Below are 20,717 nucleotides of genomic sequence, written 5' to 3' on the forward strand. Positions count from 1 at the left end.
ATATATCTTAATACTACATATTTCTGTGTTTCTTTTTCCCCATAGTCAAAATTTTGCTTTTATTTAAATGCGCCTTTCAAGGGGGCAATTGCTATAAGTTAAAAGAATTCTGAAATTATACTTTTCATGCTATAAACCTATGGTGGGTTTCTTTTAATAAAGTGAGGTTGGAATCTTGTGTGGAAGATACCAATTTCAATTCATATCTGCTCATGTTCATGATGAAGGAAAGAAAGAAGGAAGGGAAAACAAAATAAAGTTGGATTGGACTACTAGAGGGACCATGTTGTTTAATATATTACGACAGACAACTAGTAGCAGCAAATATGTAGGGCATGAGGAGAGCTTGACATGACATAAATTATTTGAAATTGGGTGATCAAGAACAGGAAATGTGTCACTAGTTTAGGAAGAGAATATAGACAAAATCATCAGGAGTCAAGATTTATATATGTATTGAATCCTCTTTTATCCACCAAAAATGGAGGAAAAAATAAAAAGGGTAGCATCCCCTTTGATTATTCTTCCTCTCTTGGCAGGAAGGATATTGACAATAGATAAAGCATCAAATCTTGAATTAGAGATTAATTAATACTATTTACTAGATAAAGCATCAAATCTCACACAGGTCTATATGCTTGTAATGATTTTTAGGTACGTATGTGTATACATGATATGTATGCAAGTAGCATTCCTCAGGAAACCAAATTTGTTTTTGGTAACAAGGTTTCTCTAATTTAGAACCAAAAAAGTTATTAATAAATCAAACTAGTAATGATCAATTTGCTGCATATCAGACATATGGCTAATCCATGGTCCAGAACCAGGAACTTGCTTCAGGCTTACGAAAATATAACACATAACTGACATTGAAGCTTGGATTAGTAGGTTAAATAGCTGTGTAGGTGCTGATCTATATTTGTTTCATAAAGTAAATTTCACAATTACCAGGTAAGATACTGCATATTGTTGCACCAGTTTTACAGTGAGAATGATTTTCTGACCAGGAAAGGTAAAATGAAAAGGACTTGAGTAGTTTTGCAGAGGGATGTACACATGCTATATTAAGGATTATGTCTATTCTAAACTCCACCTGAGCTTGAAGTCATAGGGCAATTCCAGTTGAGTAGTTCTTCTATCATCTGCATTGCAATCCTATCCTCTTCTCCCATTACACTTCTAGCTTCAATCTCGTTTGCCATAGGAGACGACGACCCTGACCCTGATGTCAATGCTGATCCATCTTCCAATAACGCCGGCGCCTTCTTATTCCCTAGCTCAACCCTCATGACCCAGTTGGAGCTTGAACGAGTGCCTGCGCGTTTTTGCCAGACTCCAATATGAGAATTATCAGTGTCAAGCCTCAGGCAAGTGAGAGAAGGTGATTGGTCTTTGCAACACTTCCTGAGCTTCGCATTCAGGAGCTCGGAGAGGGCCTTGGGAGGCAATGGAGAGTCATCACCGCGAGCATTTGTGTCACCAGGTTGATCAGTCTTTGCTACAGGAAAATTGGTCTTGGCATTTTGTCCATTCATCAAAATGGCAGCCTGGTCGTATGCTCTTGCCGCAGCCTCAGCCGTCTCGAATGTGCCTAGCCATACCCTTCTCTTCCTGTTCATCAAACATAACCGAATCAGAGTATGTAACCGGGCTGACATATGTTAGTAATGTTATATAAAAAGAGAAAGAGGGAGGGAGGGAGTTCTTATATATAGAAAAGATAGTTAAATATTTCATAAGAATTGGTGTAATAAAGTAAGTGGGTGAGCTTACAGTAAAGGGTGGCGAATCTCTGATACCCAAGAGCCCCACTGTCGCTGCCGGACACCTCTGAACTTCCTTGTTTGTACCATGTTTCCTGAGGAGAAAGACTTATGAGAACTGCAGAAATCATAAATATGAAGCGGTGAGTAAGGTGCAGTTTTAAGAGGAAAAATGAAAGGGTGGCTCTATGTGTGCCGTATGAGAAGGAAAATTATTACATGAGCTGTCGGTGGATTGAGTGGAAAGTCCAAGTAATTAGTACTTGCTGCAATAAAGATTTCACCTACACATGCCATCATAGAACTAGTTTCGCAACCACAAAGAATAAATGAATAACATGTTGACAATCCTCACTTCTCAAAGGGAAAAGGTTCTAGTAATAATAGTGTTCACTACTCTAGCCAGATCATCCACTTATTTGGAAAAGAAAAACAAAACCCAAAAGTGATATCAACAACAATTTCCATCAACGAAAAACATCAGTCTGTTTTTCTTTTTTTAAAAAAAAATTCTTAATGCTTAATCTTTTCTTCCAGGGGAATGCATGCATTTCCTGTATGCTTTTGGAATAAAAGTTGGCAGATCAGCTTTCCAAGTCGAAACACATATTATGGCGAAGCCTGCTTTTGCTTCTACTCCTGTGCAATTGCAGTTCAAGGGTTTAGTTCAGTTGGATGAAAGAAATGTGAATCAAAAGAAGGGTTAATTATTTTTTTCTCTGGCTGATCAGTCAATTATTGATTAGGTGTGCTCTCGAGTTTTGCATTGGCACGGGAGTTTCCAACTTTTGGGTTGGCATATTAATAGGAATCTAATATGGGTAGTTGATTACTGAGCCGACTTTGTGATTTTCTGGCAAAAAAGTCATTTGCCATTAGTGGGAAAAGATTGAAAGCAGCACATAAAGTTCGCTTGGCTGATCTTTGCAGTTTTTTGGCTGGCTTTTTCACTTTTACACCCGCAGCGAGGGCTTGATGAGACGGCAGGGCAGGTCTTTCCAGGGCCTTGAGCCATTAAAAACTTTCTCTGGGCTTTCTCAGAATGTATGCACAAACACAACCTTCTCTGCCATCTTCCTTGCCCTGTCAATTTCATTGAATATTCATCATTTATCCGGGCGTCTTTAACTTGAATTAACTCTCTCCTATAGTCTTCAACTTTTTCCGAGGTATAATGAGAAAGTAATGACCTGAAAACAAGATAGAGGCTAACCAATTTGTACAAAGTTTCTACTTCTTTTTCCTTCTTTCCCCCTTTTTTCCACTCTAGGATTGAATGAAAACTCATCAGGTCCATGACCACAAGATTAAGTGGCCAAAGTGCTGCCACCACCACCTCAGAATATATATATATATATATCAAATCAAAACCATCCTAAATCTTACAATTGTGCTGATTCTATGTTTCTTTTTTATACTCTTTTCATCTCATTTTTTTTGTTTATATTTGATTTTTTTAATCAAATTACTTTAATTTTGATTGTTAGTTTTTAAAATGTATATAAATTTAAAAAATAATTATTAAAATTGAATTTATTTAACAAAAAATCAATAAAAAATACAAATATAATAAAAGGAAATGAGTAACTATTACTAAATTCCACATTGTTCAACATTTTACCCTAATATCGATAATCAAGTGAAAAAAAAAATAGAAAAATTTAAATACCCATAACTTAAAAGTTCAAATAATCGAGTAGGTAAAGATCAATGTGAATCTAATTAAATATCATTCCAATGTTAATTTGAAAGTTAAATTATTTCAATCACTTTAGGCCGTAAAAAGGGTCAATTATCATCAACCCTATCTATTTTTCAATCACACCTAATGTCTACAACGTTCCCATTGGTGGAATTTCCCATTATAACTTGAAATAAATTAGCCTTTGAAATGTGAACATATTAAAGAAAAAAAATAATTAAAAAAATGGGGTTAAAAGTCATTCAATTATATGCTTTTAGACAATGCAGCAAAGCTGTACTTTACTTATCCTGGGTCTCCCATCTTTCCCATTGGCCAATAGGTTAAAGGCGATGGCGTCTTAATTATTGGTGGGGTTTGATCTTCGGGATAAGCTGCCTCTTGTCACCTCTTTAGGTGCAGCAAATTTATGGCGAAACCAACGTGGTGGTTAGATTATTTTTGGCTCACTCCCCATCATTGATTTCAACCAAAAACCTTGCAATAATTTTAATCATATTAAAAAATTATGAGAAAGAAAATAAAGCAAAAAAGTTTTAAGTTATAGTCGTAATTTCATACGTTGATTTGTTGATTGATTTTTTTATGAAATATAATATTTAATTATAATTATAATATTTTATGAGAAGAAAAATCGAGTCAAGGAAAAATGTGTCGTGTCTCACACAAGTCAACGGTACGTTGTCGGTAAGATTATAATTTTATATGAAAAATATTTTATTTATTTTTTAATTTTTATGATTTTATCTATCATATCTTGTAACTAATTAAAGTGATAACAAATGGTACGTATAATTATTGGTTATGTCTTTCTAAAAGAGTGAAAGCGACAGTCGGTAGGATCTAGGTTTTATTTTTTTTCTTTCATCAAATAAAAATTTATTGAATATTAATAATTGATACGTGACCTAATCTAATACAAATAGATCGGATCGAAATTTCTTACAAATTCATTAAAAAACTCATCAATTTAAAGATGTCATATATAATTTTGAAATTTTAAGTGGGGTTTTCATCTAATGGATACCCTTTTGCATATAAAGATAAACCCCATAAAAAAATGAAAAAGATTGTTAATATTTACTCGTTTTTTCCTTAAATAAAAAAAATCCAATTTTTAAGTTGGAGCCTCTTTTTTTCTTTCTTCTTTGATTCCCTGTCTTTGGTTCGCATGTATCAGTATTCAAGCAAAGAATGACTTGAATACATTGTTGAACTCAATCTGGGGAATATTTTCTTTTTGGCCTTCATTCACGAATCATGCAACATGCTCTTTGTGACTTACATATTTTGTTCAACTTATAATGAATAAACAAGCAATTTCAATATTTGAGAAAAATATTCTAAAAAACATATGAATATTTAATCTATTCATATCAATTTATGTGTGTGTGTGTGTATATATATATATATATATATATTATATATTAAAACCATGCATATTAGATTTTTGGGCAAAGTGGTTACTGAGAAGCAAAGCTGGGATTGATTCCTACTCCAAATCCTCTTGTTGCACATTATCTCTTTCTTCACACTGCATATCAAAGCTTATAATATTTTTGGTGTGCTTTCCTTCATAAACCTCTCCGGGAGGGCCTCATCTCTTTTAGGCAATCGCCCGCCACACAGCTAGCTTCTTAGTTAACCTTTTTGCCATGGTTTTTGGCTTGTTAGGAATGCATATATTTGTGGGTGTTTTTGACTGAAAATTCATTTGATAAGAGTTGGCAGGTTAAACAATGGAGCCCACATATTTGCTGCATGGGACACTTATTGCAAAAATAATTGGGGTTGATGTGCTGCTCTATGGATGTAAAGAGAACTTCTGCATTGAGGTATGTGAGTTCAATTTAGGGTCTATTAATCAATTATTACAACTAAATTATTATCATATTTGAATATTGGAACTTACTTGGGGGCTTTAATTCTTGGAGGAAAGAAAATTTTAGGGTAAATTTCACATTTGGCCTTTTTTATATATTAACAATTTACTAATATCTATCATGCAGGAAAGTTTTAAATCAATCTGGTATTTTTATCCTATCATTTAAAAGTATTGTCTTTTTTATATATAATTATTGAAATTTTTTTTTTAAAAAAAAAATAGTTAAATATTTTTAATTATCTCAAAATTTGATATGTTTGATATACATGAATAAACTATGAAATCTAACAATTGGATAAACCAAATATAAATTTTATTAAAAGATATGAATATGTGAAAAACTAGAAAGATATGGGCCTGTATTTAAATTTGTAAATGTTAATTAGGTTTAGAAGAGAAACTTTAGGCTCATGTAAATGGACCCAAGGGCCCAATATTTGATAAAAATGGACCCAAAGGCCCAGAAGCCAGCAGGCCATATCTGTTCATAGCCCAAATGAACGAACTCTGTAAGAAAGAAAAATGTTTGAGCAACTTAGAGAGAATGAACGCTATTAACAATCTGTTAATGATGAAGATATGAACATGAATAAATGGACTTTGTTTCTAAAGGAATTCAATCTATCTTTGTTTGTTTTCTTTTCTGGAACTTTGGAGACGATGGGCGTAAGCAAGTTGCAGAAAAGGTTTATAGCGAAAATCAAGAGACTGGTGCGATGCCTGCTTTATCCTTCTCGCTACCCTTTGCATTACTTATCAATTTTAGCCAACAATCTCGTCCTCAACCAAACGTTTTCTTGCAGTTCTTAGGTCCACAGCTGTATGCAACAGTTGATCTAGACAGAGCGAGGGTCGGGCGGACAAGTGTGGTAAGACATAAAGCCTCCTCGCCCCAGTGGAACGAGACCTTCCGCATATATTGTGCCCATTCCATCACAAATGTTATATTCACTGTTAAGGATAACAGTCCCATCGGGGCAGTCCTGGTTGGCAGAGCTTATTTACCCGTCAAGGATATACTCGGTGGGGATACCGTGGCACGCGAAGTTGATATACTTGATGAAGATGGTAAACGAATACCTGGAGATTCCAAAATCAAGGTGGAGTTGAGATTTTTGGGTGTTAGCCAGGAGGGAAATTGGTCCCAGGGAATCAAATACCCTGACTTCGGGGGAGTTCCTTTTACTTTCTTTAGACAGCGAGAGGGCTGCAAGGTTACCCTCTACCAGGATGCCCATATTTCAGATGGTTTCAACCCAAAAATAAGTCTATCTGGAGGGAAGCTTTATGAACCTCAGAGATGCTGGGAAGACATCTTTGACGCAATCGATAAGGCAAAACATTTCATTTATATAACTGGTTGGTCTGTGTACACTAATATAACCTTGATAAGGGACCCAAGGAAGGAAAAGCGTGGGAGAAGTGATACACTTGGGGATCTCCTCATAAAGAAGGCTAATGCTGGCGTGAGAGTTCTTTTGCTTGTTTGGGATGACAGAACTTCCATTGACACACTGAAAGAGGAAGGCTTGATGTCAACCCATGATGAAGAAACCGCTCATCTCTTTCGGTACACGGAAGTGCATTGCGTTCTATGCCCTCGTAACCCTGATAATAAAAAAGGCATTGTTGAGGGCATTAAAGTTGCTACTATGTTTACTCACCATCAGAAAACACTAGTTGTTGACGGTGAAATCCCTGGCTCAGAAATGCGAACGGTTGTCAGTTTTATTGGTGGCATTGATCTTTGTGATGGGAGGTACGATACTCAAGACCATCCTCTCTTCCAGACTTTGAACGGCATTCATCATGATGATTTCCATCAACCAAACTTTAAAAACTCTTCAATTAAGAAAGGTGGTCCGAGGGAGCCTTGGCATGATATTCACTGCAAGCTAGAAGGTCCTATTGCTTGGGATGTTCTGTACAATTTTGAACAAAGGTGGCTAAGACAAGCTCGGTGGAAGAAACATCTCCTCCTTCGGCTAGACAACCTTGAGAAAATGACAGTCCGCCCAACCCAAATTGTGCCTTTATATCCCAGTGACACATGGAGTGTCCAGTTGTTTCGATCTATTGATAATGGGGCTGTCGTTGGCTTTCCTGAAAAACCTGAGGTTGCAAGTGAGGTCGGCCTTCTGAGTGGGAAAAATAACATTATTGAGCGAAGCATTCAAGATGCTTATATCAATGCAATTCGCCGAGCAAAGAACTTTATTTACATTGAAAATCAATATTTCCTGGGAAGCTCCTTTGGTTGGAAAACTGAGGATATCAAGATTGAGGAAATTTCTGATATTGCTGCTTTAAATCTTATACCAAAGGAGCTATCCCTAAAGATTGCAAGTAAAATTGAAGCAGGGGAGAGGTTTTCTGTCTACATTGTGATTCCAATGTGGCCAGAAGGTGTACCAGAAAGTGGTCCTATTCAGGCAATTTTAGATTGGCAAAGAAGGACAATTGAGATGATGTATTCTGATGTCGCCGGAGCCCTTCAAAGGAAGGGGCTGAATGCACGCCCCCGAGAGTATTTGGCATTTTACTGCCTTGGGAACCGGCAGATAAAGAAGACCGAAGAGTATATACCAACAGAGCGACCAGATCCTAATTCAGATTATGAGAGAGCTCAACAGTCACGCCGCTTTATGATCTATGTCCATTCAAAGATGATGATTGGTATATGTCATAAACTTATTATAAATATATCTCTGAAGCTTATTTTTCATTCCCTTGAAAAGTTATAAATGGGAAGTCTGTAACTTGTTCTTGTCCAGTTGATGATGAGTACATAATCATTGGATCTGCCAACATCAATGAGAGGTCAATGGCTGGTTCAAGAGACTCTGAGATTGCAATGGGAGCATTTCAACCATATCATTTAGCAACTACGCAACCAGCAAGGGGTCAGATCTTTGGTCTGCGAATGGCTCTTTGGCATGAACATCTTGGACGGCGTCATGACTTCTTCGACAATCCAGAAAGCGAGAAATGTGTCCAGCTAGTGAATTCTATTGCTGACGAACACTGGAAATTGTACTCAAGTAGTGAAACATTTGTCCAGGATCTGCCAGGTCACCTACTACCCTACCCCATTCACGTCGGGGATGATGGATCAGTTTCAACCCTTCCAGGGACTGGGTTTTTCCCTGACACCAATGCTCGAGTCCTTGGAAGCAAATCTAACATCCTTCCTCCAATTGTTACCACTTAGTATCCATATCTAACCAGTCAAGATAGCAGTTCAAAAATTGTTTCCATTGACAAATAGTTGTAACAATCATATTTGTCTTAAATTGCAGAATATGTTCATCACAGTGCTGCTTGAATCGGGCACTTGAATTGAAAGCTTTGCAGTCAATTCCAATCAACAAATAAGAAAACTTTAAACATAAAAGATTCAACAAACCCTCAAAAGTTAATGCATATATGCTCATTTTCAAGATTTAAATTCTCATTTCTCCCTTGGAAACTTCCAAGTGGAGTTAAGTGGTTGCTTCTTAATAAATACTATTGGCATTTTGTGCATCAAGCTAATCCGATTAGTAGCATTATATACTCCTCTGTACAAGGAAAAAAAAAAAGAAGAAACCATATTTTTTTGGTTCAAGGGGATACTTGTTTTTTCCAAGATAAGGAAATTTATAGAGAAAAAAATAAGAGAAAATACAATGAACAAAATTCAAAACCTTTAACTTTGTACATGGGATTAATATTCTTTACCCTAATTTCTTTTCCAGGTTCAAAAATGGTAATGCAAGAACCTAAAATTTTTGTATTTATTTCTTTCAGTTTCATTTATTTTCTCCCTTGTCTTAACCCAAATTGCGAACTAAATGAAGTTTTAAGATTAATGTCTTTTAATGTACTCCTCCGTCTGTAAATATTTGTTCCCCGTAGAGATTAGGATGAAAACTTTGACTCTGGATGCATTTTATATTAAAATTTGATTAAAAAAATGGATAATAAAAGGATGGAGGCAATAATTCAAACTAAACAAAAAAAAATGTTAAAAAAAAAACCACTCTATTATGGCTACTTGTGAGATGAACATCTGAGGAAATTGTACAAGCCTACTTATTATTGAACAAGTATTTGCAATCACCTTTTCCAAAAACTAGTTAGGTTGTTGAAAAGAACAGACTGATAACTGAGAAATGGGTGAAAATTTAGCATGCAAAAGCAAGCAGATTGAATGAATTATATGCAAGTCTAATTTCCAGGAAAGCTCTCAAGTTAAACCTTTTAGAAACAGGCGTTGCAATTTTCCAGATGATGTTCGATTGCTTGATTCCTGCTGCACCTATATGTTTAATCCTGATACTTGTATTGAACCCCTTGCCTTGGATTTGATTCTAGAACCAGAACCATAGTTGTTTCCAATCCAAGCAAAGGATGACTTAGCCAGGTTTGGTTCTAATATGTATTCCAACCTAAAAAGTTCCATTTTCTATCTTATCTTCTCTCACTATGGAATAGCTTTGGGACCCATGACAAAGTTTGGATATGCTGTGGGAAGTAAGGGCGGGAACTTATTCTAACTTGAAATTCTCTTGCGTACAACTCCTTCTCAGCTTCTCTTGATTCTTCTTATCAGGGAAGAATTCTTGAGATCTCTCTGTGTACTTGTATAAATCTTGATTTGACACCACTTTCTTGGACAGGATGCTTCCACCAATCCATAGAACTCTTGAGGGATTAGGCTGTTAATCTTATCGGTTAGTCCTTGTCGATGATCTTTTCATTAATCTTTGGTTTGCATCTAAATTTATCTGTCATTAAAGTCTTAATTAGCACATCCTAAGTGTCTGCAGGTCAACAATGGCGTCCCATTTGCTCCACGGTAAGCTTAATGTGAGAATATATGGGATTGATGCTCTGAAGTACCCTAGAGGATTAAGTCTTTTGAGCAAGGTACATGCATGATTAGAAAATTTATAATTGATCTGTGATTCTTTACTGTTTTTGTTCCTTTTTGGAACATCATGCATGGTTTAATTTGCAGAGAATTCCATGAGGTGGGTTATCAAAAGTAATTCCCCTCCCACCATAATTAACCATGTTTAACCTCTCCTCCCAGTCCTTCGCCCCCATTTGCAACCCATCATAATCTCGTTCTGCATGAATACTTTTTATTGTCAAATGCATTTTTTCCCTCTATTATTGAGTACACCAGTTAAGATGAGGAGTGGGTTTGATTTGAATGTCAGTTTCATGGTGTGTAGTGTTTTTCTTTTTCCTCCCAAGCCGTATGCTAGGGTAATCAAATCAACTTTTTCCATGAATTCTATGCATATTCATACTCTTAATTTCTTGAATTTTGGAGGCTACTGGGCCATCGCAGATCGCGAAACTATTCATAGCCCAACTCAAGAGAATAATACTATGCCAATCTGAGGTACTCGTAGTACAGTCTCATTACCATATGGTTCCTACTGAGATTTATGGTTTCTCTTAACATCTCCAAATTATGATGCAGATGATTGGTTCAAAACTTTATGCAACAGTTGATCTAGACAAAGCAAGGGTTGCACGGACCAGAATGATAAGAAAAAAAGGCTCGGAGCCTATCTGGAATGAGAGTTTCCACATCTATTGTGGGCATTTGATCTCAGACATCATATTTACAGTCAAATATGATAATCCTATCGGGGCAACACTAATTGGAAGAGCTTATATTCCTGCCCAGGATGTCATACAAGGGGCTGCAGTGGACAGATGGGTTGATATCTTAGATGAAAACCATAATCCCATCCCTGGAGGTTCTAAAATCCACGTTCAGTTGCAGTTCTTCAATGTTACCCAGGATAGGAATTGGTCTCAGGGGATCTCAAATCCTGGATTTGAGGGAGTTCCTTACACTTTCTTCAGCCAACGAGAAGGCTGCAAGGTTACTCTATACCAGGATGCCCATGTCCAAGACGATTTTTCATTGGTCACTAACCCTCCTAGCCAACCTCACAGATGCTGGGAGGACATCTTTGATGCGATCAATAATGCAAAACACTTGATATATATCACTGGATGGTCTGTATACACTGAAATAACGCTGATAAGAGACCCCAGAAGGCAAAAGCCGGAAGGTAACCTGACACTTGGACAACTGCTCAAGAAGAAGGCTGACGAAGGTGTGGTAGTTCTTATGCTTGTCTGGGATGATAGAACTTCTGTTAAGGAACTGAAAAGGGATGGTTTGATGGCAACCCATGATCAAGAGACAGCTGATTACTTCAAGGGTACAAACGTGCATTGTGTTTTGTGCCCGCGTAATCCTGATGAAGGAGAAAGCACTATTCAAGGCTTTGAAATTTCTTCCATGTTTACTCACCATCAAAAAACTGTAGTTGTTGACAGCGAATTGCCTCGTGAAAGATCAGGCAAGCGGGCAATCGTCAGTTTTGTTGGCGGCATTGATCTCTGCGATGGGAGATATGATACACAAGACCATCCCCTGTTCAAGACTTTAGGCACAACCCATCGTGAAGATTTCCATCAGCCAAATTTTGCAGGCTCTTCGATCAAGAAAGGTGGTCCAAGGGAGCCCTGGCATGATATTCATTGCAAGCTAGAAGGTCCTGTTGCATGGGACGTCTTGTACAACTTCGAGCAGAGATGGCAGAAGCAAGGTGGAACCGATTTCCTGATCCCGAAAAGCAAGCTTGATGAAATCACGATTCAACCGTCACCAGTTACATCATCAACAGACCCTGAAACGTGGAATGTCCAGTTATTCAGATCCATTGATGATGGGGCTGCTGCTGGCTTTCCTGAAGCACCTGACGCCGCGGCCAAGTTAGGTCTCGTCAGTGGAAAGGACCGAACCATGGATAGAAGCATCCAAGATGCTTATATCAATGCTATCCGACGTGCGAAGAATTTTATCTATATTGAAAATCAGTATTTCCTCGGAAGCTCATTTGGCTGGAAATCAAAAGATATCAAGGTCGCGGATATTGGTGCTTTACATCTCGTACCAAAAGAGCTCTCGCTGAAGATCGTAAGTAAAATTGAAGCTGGGGAAAGGTTTACTGTCTACATTGTAATCCCAATGTGGCCAGAAGGTATACCTGAGAGTGAATCTGTTCAAGCGATTTTAGATTGGCAAAGGAGAACAATGGAGATGATGTATTCTGATGTTACTGAGGCTCTTCAAAGAAAGGGGTTGGACGCAGATCCCAGGGAGTATTTGACATTTTTCTGCCTTGGGAACAAGGAGACAAAAAAGGCTGGAGAATATGTACCTACAGAGCAACCAGATCCTAATTCTGATTATGCTAGAGCTCAGCAGGCACGGCGCTTCATGATCTACGTTCACGCAAAGATGATGATAGGTATGTGATGATCTGTTCTAATCAATCTAAATACAGCTCAAGAAATTGTACATTATTTAACTTCTTAGCTCCTCTTTGCAGTGGATGATGAATACATAATAATTGGCTCTGCCAACATTAACCAGAGATCAATGGACGGCGGGAGAGACTCTGAGATTGCAATTGGAGCATTCCAACCCCATCATTTAGCTACTCCTTTTCGGCCAACCGGGGGTCAAATATATGGTTTCCGCATGGCACTGTGGCAGGAGCACCTTGGACATATTGACAGCGGTTTCCAGTTTCCAGAAAGTCAGCAGTGTGTTCGAGTTGTCAATTCCATAGCTGACAAGTTATGGGGTATGTATGCAAGTGATTCCCCTGAGCAAGATCTGCCGGGTCACCTGCTGCGCTATCCAATTCAAATCAGCAGCACTGGAGGTATTACAGCCATGCCAAACATGGAGTTTTTTCCTGACACAAAAGCTCGTGTCCTCGGCACCAAAGCTGAATACCTACGTCCTATTCTAACCACCTAGCCGGTGGCATATCTAATCTTGATATCTGAACACTGAACTTATTATAAAGAATGATGACCAATAATGGTGTACATACTGTTTTCTGGAATACTATTCCTTCAGAACCTTTCCAAATAAAATTTCAAAACTGTTAAATTACTCCCTGATTACAAAAGAATGAAATCTTTTATGGATATCCTGCTTTTCTTACGGCAAGTCTAGAGGTCATTACTTCATCTCTCATGCTTGCTTGATTCTTTCAGGAATTACAAAAGCGGATGGCATGAGTTTGAAACTTTTCCAATTAAACTGTTCAGGAGTTTGTTTAATTGATTAATGCTTTAAAAGAGCTCTAACAATAAGAATAAAAGATTCTTAAGAGGATTACAAGAATTATGTATCAATTATTGAATCAGAACTGTAATTATTCATTTCTAAACTATCAAGTTAGATCATTTTCTTTTTTTAATTTTTTTTATTTAAACACGTACTTATTTTCGGGGGAAAAAGAACAAATGGATAAGCAGTTAGCGTGGGGTCCGCTATTGGCTGCCGTGCCGACATAGTCTACCCACTGCAAGCCACTACACAGCCAGTTCAGTCCATTTCCAAAATGTGGACCTTGCCTTTCCTCTGGTCTAAATCCGAACGCTTCCTGTTTCACGTTCATTAACTGATCCTCATCAACCCAACTATTGAGCTTTTCCATTTTATTTCTCTTTCATTTTTTTTCACCTTTTTTGCCCATTCTCCCCAAAGAACCACAATTCAACAAAACAAGAAAATAAATCCAAATTAAAAAGGAACAAAAAAAGAGAAGAGGAGAGGCCCTTTGGTTGAATCAGTGACCAAAGGAGGCCAGAAGCAACCTTTTGCCCAAGGGAAAGATTTAACATTTTTATCCAACTTATCAATTTCTAGACATGCCGTTTTCAAGGTACTTACTTCATTTCTTTCAATCCAGAAAACTCCTTTTTTCTACCAAGAGTTCCAAGAAAAAGGACTTGGAAAATAAAGGTATTGACTTTATCATTATTCTTGCAGGAATTTTAGTCTTCGCCTTCCTGGAATTAGGATTTTGCTTTGGGGACTTTAGATGCAATCTTCTGGTTACCTTCCCGCTTGGATCTGTGCCCTTTTTGCCTGCATGGGGTCAGTACTTCTTCGTCATTTTTTCCTTTTTACTGCAAAGAATAAAATTTTTTACTTTGTTTATATTGTTTATTTGAATGGAGTCTATCACATTGATCCTCTGATTCTTAGCTTTCTTGTTTGTAAGACAGGATTTTTAAGGTTCTATTTGTGTTGTTTAAGTTTGCTTTTTTTATTATGGAATCTTGGGGTTATGTTTTATGCTTACTTGCTGTATAAGCGAGCTATAAGAAGAGTGAAGGAAGAGATATCTGGGAGGAAGGGGCAGAGGGGACTTTTCGATTATGGGGCATTCTTTGCTTGAAGTTTAGGCCTTTGGGTAGCTGATTGTATGACACAAAGAGTTTTTGTTTTGCTTTTGGAATTTGGGGTTCTATAGGACGGTATGGATCCTAGGTGTTGTTTATTAGCTCAGACTGAGAGATGCTTTGGAAAGAAACCCTGTTGTTCGTTTGTTTTGTTTTCTGGAGCTTATTTGCGTGCTCTGGCACTCTGGCTGACGGGAACATTCAAGTGTAAATGCAAAGCTCTTTTTAGTGTGAGGGACTAATTTTCTTTTTATGTTTTTCTGCTTTAGTTTGTTTTAGAAATGCGTTAATTCACTCTTCATGTGCTGCCTAGTTATAACTTTGGTTTACCTACTATGAGCTTTACTGGATTGGATCTGGGTGTGCAAAAATTTAGTGGTTATATATCTAGCTCATGTTATGAATTTTTGTATCATATGCTTATTTCCATAGAATGGCTGCAAAGTGGATGATTTTCTCTTCCAGCTGCTAGATTAAGGATTGAGTTGTTATAGTCGGTACCAATTATACATGTGGTTAATCCTGGTTTGCAACAGAGCAGAGGTTGTTTTGGATGCTTCACGAAACCCACACTGATTGTTGCGGTGGATGACCCATCTAAGGGTCTAACAATTCAAGGCCGGAAAGTGAAGAAATCTAGCCTTTCTGAGGATTTCCCAAGCAGCAGTGCATGTGAGATGGAACTTAGCGCAGGTCAGTCCCAGGGAAGCATTTCATCAATCAGCCTGTCAAATCAACCCCCTGATCCATCTGGCAGTACAAGCTATCCTTCTGAATTTGTAAATCATGGTAAGTTCAGATATCTTAGCTTCCATATGCTACTACATAAAGCTGAATAGCATCCTTTTTTGTCATATATTTGCATGTTCTATTGCAAGATTTTAGTACCATTTTACTGAATTTCTCAAAAAAGGATGATCATATTCTTTTTGGTAATCCTCGTATTCATCCTTTCTCAAGATGAAAGTTTTGGTAATCCTCGCATTCATCCTTTCTCAAGATGAAAGTTTTACTTGCAGGCCTTCTTCTTTGGAACCAGACAAGGCAGCAATGGCTTGGAAATAAAAGGTCTGAGAAGCGGGCACAACCTCAAGAACCCACAATAAGGTTAGTAATTTTCATTGTTTTTCTAATATGAAGACACAGAATGTTACTTGGGACAAGTATAAAGCAGAAGTCCCTTTAGAATGCCCTGAGTGACAAACTTTTTAGATGATCTTGTTTCAATTCCATCCCTGTTTGTACATTATGTTTTTATGGTACATATGTGGAGACCAACAGGGGAGGAGGAATTCAAAGCTTGGACCTTAACCTCCTAAAGAGGGATAACAACAACTAACCGGAACTTAAGTTGTTTCAACCCCTGTATACAACTTTACACTTGAACAACAAGCCTTTTTCATCCTTTGTCCATTTCTTTTCTTTATCTTTTCTTCTGCTGCTGCTTATCATCTTTGTCGCGGTTCACAATTGTGTATTGCAGTTGGGATGCAACCTATGAGAGTTTGCTTGGGAATAATAAGCCATTCCCCCAGCCGATTGCTCTTCCTGTAAGCTTGCACTGCCTACTAGACGGTTTCTTATGTTACTTGAAACTATTTATATTCTCCCTTTAGAGTTCCTCAATTCTTGTTGGGTTCACTGTGACAGGAAATGGTGGATTTTCTAATCGATGTTTGGGAGCAAGAGGGCTTATACGATTGAGTAGGATGATGTTAAGAAATATTCGATAAGAAGAAAAATAGAGAAAGGATATATTTTTCCAGGAATTTGTAGAGATTGCCGATTGTACCATGCTCTTTTGGATTGTTCCATTGTATTATTCTTACATCACAATTTACAAGTCCTTTATGAATCGGCAAGAGAAATGCAATACTCTAGTTTCTAGTATTCTCCATCAGCTTCTTCGTCCTTTTTTTTGTTGTTAATTAAACAAGAAAACTTACCGTTTGCCGTGAGAAAGATGCTTGGTTTTGTTGGACTCTTCTCTCCTACAGGTCTAACAGTCCAAAGAGGAGCTCCCAAGGAGATGGGCTGTACATTTTCAATGGAGATGGAGGAGCAGGTCTCTCTCACCTTCTCCCGATAGGCTGTTTACATTTACCAAAAACCATTTAAAGAGGCCTGGACCCAGCCCACAGTGGCTGAAAACTTCTATCAGAGGTTCTTGACCATGGGTTTCTCTGCAACAAAAACTGGCCTCAACCAATCAGAGTACTCTTACGTACACATACATACACAAACACACCAATGTGATCCAAACCGGGCCCCTGGCAGTTTCCTTTTAAAGGGTGTCTGTTTTTGCGTCAGCCATGGAAAGGTTACGATGGAAAACTTCTTCGTAACCAGACAATCAGAGACAGATAATAATAATAAAAAAGGGCGAAGCTAATGGTATTGGCAGCCACCAGTACTAGCAAAAATGTGTTTCACATTGAATGCTGGCCTTAGCACAAAGAAGAATGGAATTATGTCATGTTTTTCACGTAATAATGTTTACATTATTATCCGAAAAAAATGCTGGTAGTAGTAGTAGTAATAATTGGAAGAAGCTAGGGGTGACGGCTGCAAAGCCGTGTTTCAACTTTCTCTGGGGTCTGCTTCTTTCCTTTGGGAAGCATACATCGAATTTGACAAGAAAGATGGCTTCACCACCCTCTAACAACGTCGGGCGGTGGGCCATAACTACATGATACTTTATTGATAAGATTGCTCTTGCTCCTTTGAAAGAAAACAAAATGGTGAAGTTTTCATTGACAAGGTGATCGATCAGACGATGTTGTCATCAAACAGTGTAAGAATTTAAAAAATTCAATGAAATTGAAGTATAATGCCAAAATTCAACATTAACTCGCCGTATAATGATAAATTTAATTTTAATCTCAGTTAAGAAATCGGATTTTCATTCATGTAAATCAATGATCATGCCCTGCTAATTTGATCTGAAAAAATACAATTATACACAGCTGGAAAGAGAGTTGAGCTGAACTGACTGGCACTGAAATTGTTAAAGTGATAACCAGATGGCAATTTCATTTGGCCATGCTCAAAAAAAGGAAAAACCCAATTAAGAAATAGTTCAAGTTGGTGGCTTAGTCATATGGATGAATTGTTTTTGCATTTAACCAAAGAGTACTGATCAGGCAAAAGATAGGAATCCCACAGCATAATCAATCAAGTCAATGCACTAAAAAAGAAGGGAATATCTATATATATATATATATATATATATATATTTACATAGAAGAAAGCAAGTGGGATAAAAGAATAGTGGATTGGAGTAGATATGCATGCACTTCCAAATTTGATGAGTTGGGGGGCAGGAATTTTATATATAATAATAGCCCTCATGGATGTCATGGAAGAGGTGCAGGTGGAGCAAACCAACCTAGGAAAGAATGCATAATTGTTATAATCCATAATACTATAATTTAATGTTAAGTGCCATGCTTTTTGCCCAGACTTGGTCAAAAACACGAGTTGAATATGTAATATTGCAGGGATTCCCACTTTCAGAGGGTGAACATGAAGAAAATCAATGAACCTGGGAAAGAAGAAGAATCCGTACATCCTTTCTCTGACTAGGAACCACCCACCTCATGTTTGTCATTATTGGGAAAGGTCTGCAACTGGGTAATTTCTTTTGTTTTTTTTTTTTCTGTACAAAAATATTTCTAGTTGATGTGTATATGCATGGGAATGAGTGCCAAGCATGAACTGATTTGAAGAAGAGAACTGATCTATATGCTTGCAATTAATGGGAAAACCTCAGATGTACAGGCTGCTGCATTACTAATTAATAAACAAAATCAATACAATGGCATGCACCGCATGTGATTGCATTCAATGAGAAATAATTTTTTATGATTGCTATTAACTGCCGGCTTACTTACCTTTATCTACAAGAATTGAATAGAAACCTTCTGTTTTTTTTTTCTTAATTTAACATTTTAGGGTTAAGAGCTTAAGAGATTTTGGATTTTCAGATTCATGGTTTAAGATTTAGGGTTTTTAATTTAATAATATAAATTAGGGCATACAATGTAAAATTATAAAATGAAATGCGAGATAAGAGTAGAAGATTTTTATTTACGAGAATAAATCCTTTTCAATTTCTATGATGTATTTACACAATATCTCAAAAGTAATCATTTATTTCTTATAATCTTTCACTTCAATTGTTAAATTTTAAAATTTTTATTTTTAAAAAAAAGGAAAAAACTTAATAGGTCGTACTGAATTTTTTTTTTTTTGACATTAGCATGGGATTTTTTTGGGGGGGGTAGGGTTGGCTGGCCGGTTGGGGGAAAAGGCCAGGATGTTTTCAATGGTTGTGCATGATAGTGTTTCATATAAGTACATATGTGGTTCACATTTCAGATTTCCCAATGTTAGTATGTCCCAAATGGGGGGCCAAAGGCCAGATTGGCATGAGTCTCTTTCCTTTGCGCATCATACCAGAAAAAAAACATTTGCAAGTTGATGTCTTGAAAGGAATTTCTTACAACATGGGTGGTTGCTCTTGTCTACTCATCCAGATTCAACACAACTCTCTTCCTTTCATTCTGCTTTCACGTCCTTCTCATGGACCTTCCTTTTGCGTTTTAATTTTTCTCAAATCTTTTTCAAAATAAATTTGTAAGATGGTACGGTTCCTTATATCGTATCTTTTTCGCATATTTTTTTTTCCTTATTGGTCCAATGATATAGCGACAACACGATAAGAATAACTTTCTTTTCTCTTAATTAATATCCATCGATTTTAGAAAAAAAAATGAATATTATGCTCCACAAAACCCTATTTCCTTTTCATTGAAATCAAAAAACTTTAACTTCAAATCTTAAATACGATCACAAACTAATTTCACAATTTTTATTAAAACGACTTTAATTCATTTTCCAAAATGATTTCCTACCGCGGCTTCGATGCTTCTATTCTTGAAACGAAAATGGGAAAGAGAAATTTAAAAAGTACTAACAGTAGAATTCAACTAAATGCTTGTTAATGATCACAACACTAATATGACTTGCATATCACGTATGGGAACCGACCCGGTTGGGATGTATAGCTTTGTGTAACCATGGGGAGGTGGCATCATAATTTGGTCATTTCCATTTCTCCTTTATTAATGCGGATTCTGGTCATGGCGACATGGACATACAACTGGATCCGTCAAAGATTGTTGTTATAGAATTCCAAGCTGAAACAGGGTATATTCTATGTGTTTACAAGCAAATTGAAGATTTAGAGGTTGGCAAAAGCAGCTGAGAATGGATCACATTCACGTGCATTGCTGAATTTCATGAGTTGGAAGGAAAAACCCTTCACAGAAATATGGCTAGTTTGGATTTGGGGAATGTACTAGAAAGATTGCATCAAGCCCGACTTCCCAAGAAGTTGATTACATCTTCACCTAACTTCAAAACCCTTTCTAAACATACCATAACAGGATTCGACAAAACTCACCTAAACTAAGACTCTATTTGATAAAATTGAAAAGTTTTTTCAAAGTGTTTTGACGGAATAAAACTTTAACGAATGTAAAATTTTTTACAAATCAACAGAAAATATTATGTTGACGGTCTTCTCTTCTATTTGAGATCGATTATATAAATCTTGAAATTGATCTCACTTGGAAAATATTGTTTTTCTCTTATTGTAAGATTGATCTCACAGAACAATAAAGCATCATTATTTTCTTCTTTTATCTCTTTATTTATTATTTTTTAATAAAGTATCATTAATTATTTTTATTCAATTATTTCTTAAATGTCATATCATTATAATCATTTGACTATTTTCATGAAACGGTTCGAGGAAAACCCAACATGTTAGTAGAGTATTTTTATTACAATGGGTTGTAATTAATGTGCTACAATTTATAGCATGACATGGTATTTCAAAGGTCTGATACTTAATAGTATTTCTTAATATATTAATGAAATTTTGGAATCTAAAGTAATTATGGTGCCTTTGATCAATGAAACATTTAAAAAGGCTATATTATATAGACTTAAATATAAGGAGACAAAATTATGTGTTAAAGACATTATTGGAGTAATGTCTTATGGACAGTCCATG

At 36.8% G+C, this 20,717-nt stretch overlaps 4 protein-coding genes across 6 annotated transcripts; 3 read left to right on the forward strand and 1 right to left on the reverse strand.

Annotated features, from left to right (window-relative positions):
- Window positions 1–707: 707 nt before the first annotated feature.
- Window positions 708–2,136, reverse strand: LOC110411113 (ethylene-responsive transcription factor SHINE 2-like). Of its 2 annotated transcripts, XM_021421138.2 has the most exons (3): window positions 1,983–2,136; window positions 1,774–1,858; window positions 708–1,611 (listed from the first exon to the last, which is right to left on the reverse strand). In XM_021421138.2, the coding sequence occupies exons 2-3, from the start codon at window positions 1,851–1,853 to the stop codon at window positions 1,083–1,085; spliced, it is 609 nt and encodes a 202-aa protein (XP_021276813.1). In that variant the 5' UTR covers window positions 1,854–1,858; window positions 1,983–2,136; the 3' UTR covers window positions 708–1,082. The 2 variants fall into 2 exon arrangements, with proteins under 2 accessions (XP_021276813.1, XP_021276812.1); XM_021421137.2 differs by lacking the exon at window positions 1,983–2,136 and having other exon boundaries at window positions 709–1,611; window positions 1,774–1,915.
- A 2,928-nt stretch (window positions 2,137–5,064) lies between these two features.
- LOC110410452 (phospholipase D alpha 1-like) lies at window positions 5,065–9,604 on the forward strand. The gene is made up of 4 exons (XM_021420144.2): window positions 5,065–5,300; window positions 6,008–6,061; window positions 6,154–8,026; window positions 8,125–9,604. Exons 1-4 carry the CDS (start codon window positions 5,205–5,207, stop codon window positions 8,559–8,561), a joined length of 2,460 nt encoding a protein of 819 aa, XP_021275819.1. The 5' UTR covers window positions 5,065–5,204; the 3' UTR covers window positions 8,562–9,604.
- Window positions 9,605–9,909: 305 nt separating this feature from the next.
- On the forward strand, window positions 9,910–13,409 carry LOC110410453 (phospholipase D alpha 1-like). Its single transcript, XM_021420145.2, has 5 exons — window positions 9,910–10,065; window positions 10,162–10,261; window positions 10,674–10,745; window positions 10,827–12,678; window positions 12,760–13,409. The coding sequence occupies exons 2-5, from the start codon at window positions 10,169–10,171 to the stop codon at window positions 13,194–13,196; spliced, it is 2,454 nt and encodes an 817-aa protein (XP_021275820.1). The 5' UTR covers window positions 9,910–10,065; window positions 10,162–10,168; the 3' UTR covers window positions 13,197–13,409.
- A 365-nt stretch (window positions 13,410–13,774) lies between these two features.
- LOC110410962 (uncharacterized) lies at window positions 13,775–16,535 on the forward strand. Of its 2 annotated transcripts, XM_021420923.1 has the most exons (6): window positions 13,775–14,112; window positions 14,220–14,327; window positions 15,177–15,424; window positions 15,655–15,742; window positions 16,119–16,185; window positions 16,286–16,535. In XM_021420923.1, the coding sequence occupies exons 2-6, from the start codon at window positions 14,272–14,274 to the stop codon at window positions 16,337–16,339; spliced, it is 513 nt and encodes a 170-aa protein (XP_021276598.1). In that variant the 5' UTR covers window positions 13,775–14,112; window positions 14,220–14,271; the 3' UTR covers window positions 16,340–16,535. The 2 variants fall into 2 exon arrangements, with proteins under 2 accessions (XP_021276598.1, XP_021276597.1); XM_021420922.2 differs by lacking the exons at window positions 13,775–14,112; window positions 14,220–14,327 and adding an exon at window positions 14,341–14,865 and having other exon boundaries at window positions 15,172–15,424.
- The last annotated feature ends 4,182 nt before the right edge of the window (window positions 16,536–20,717 follow it).

The sequence above is a fragment of the Theobroma umbraticum genome, unplaced genomic scaffold, assembly GCF_002168275.2.
Source record: "Theobroma umbraticum cultivar Fairchild unplaced genomic scaffold, ASM216827v3 scaffold_56.0, whole genome shotgun sequence".
In the NCBI taxonomy this organism is placed as follows: Eukaryota; Viridiplantae; Streptophyta; class Magnoliopsida; order Malvales; family Malvaceae; genus Theobroma; species Theobroma umbraticum.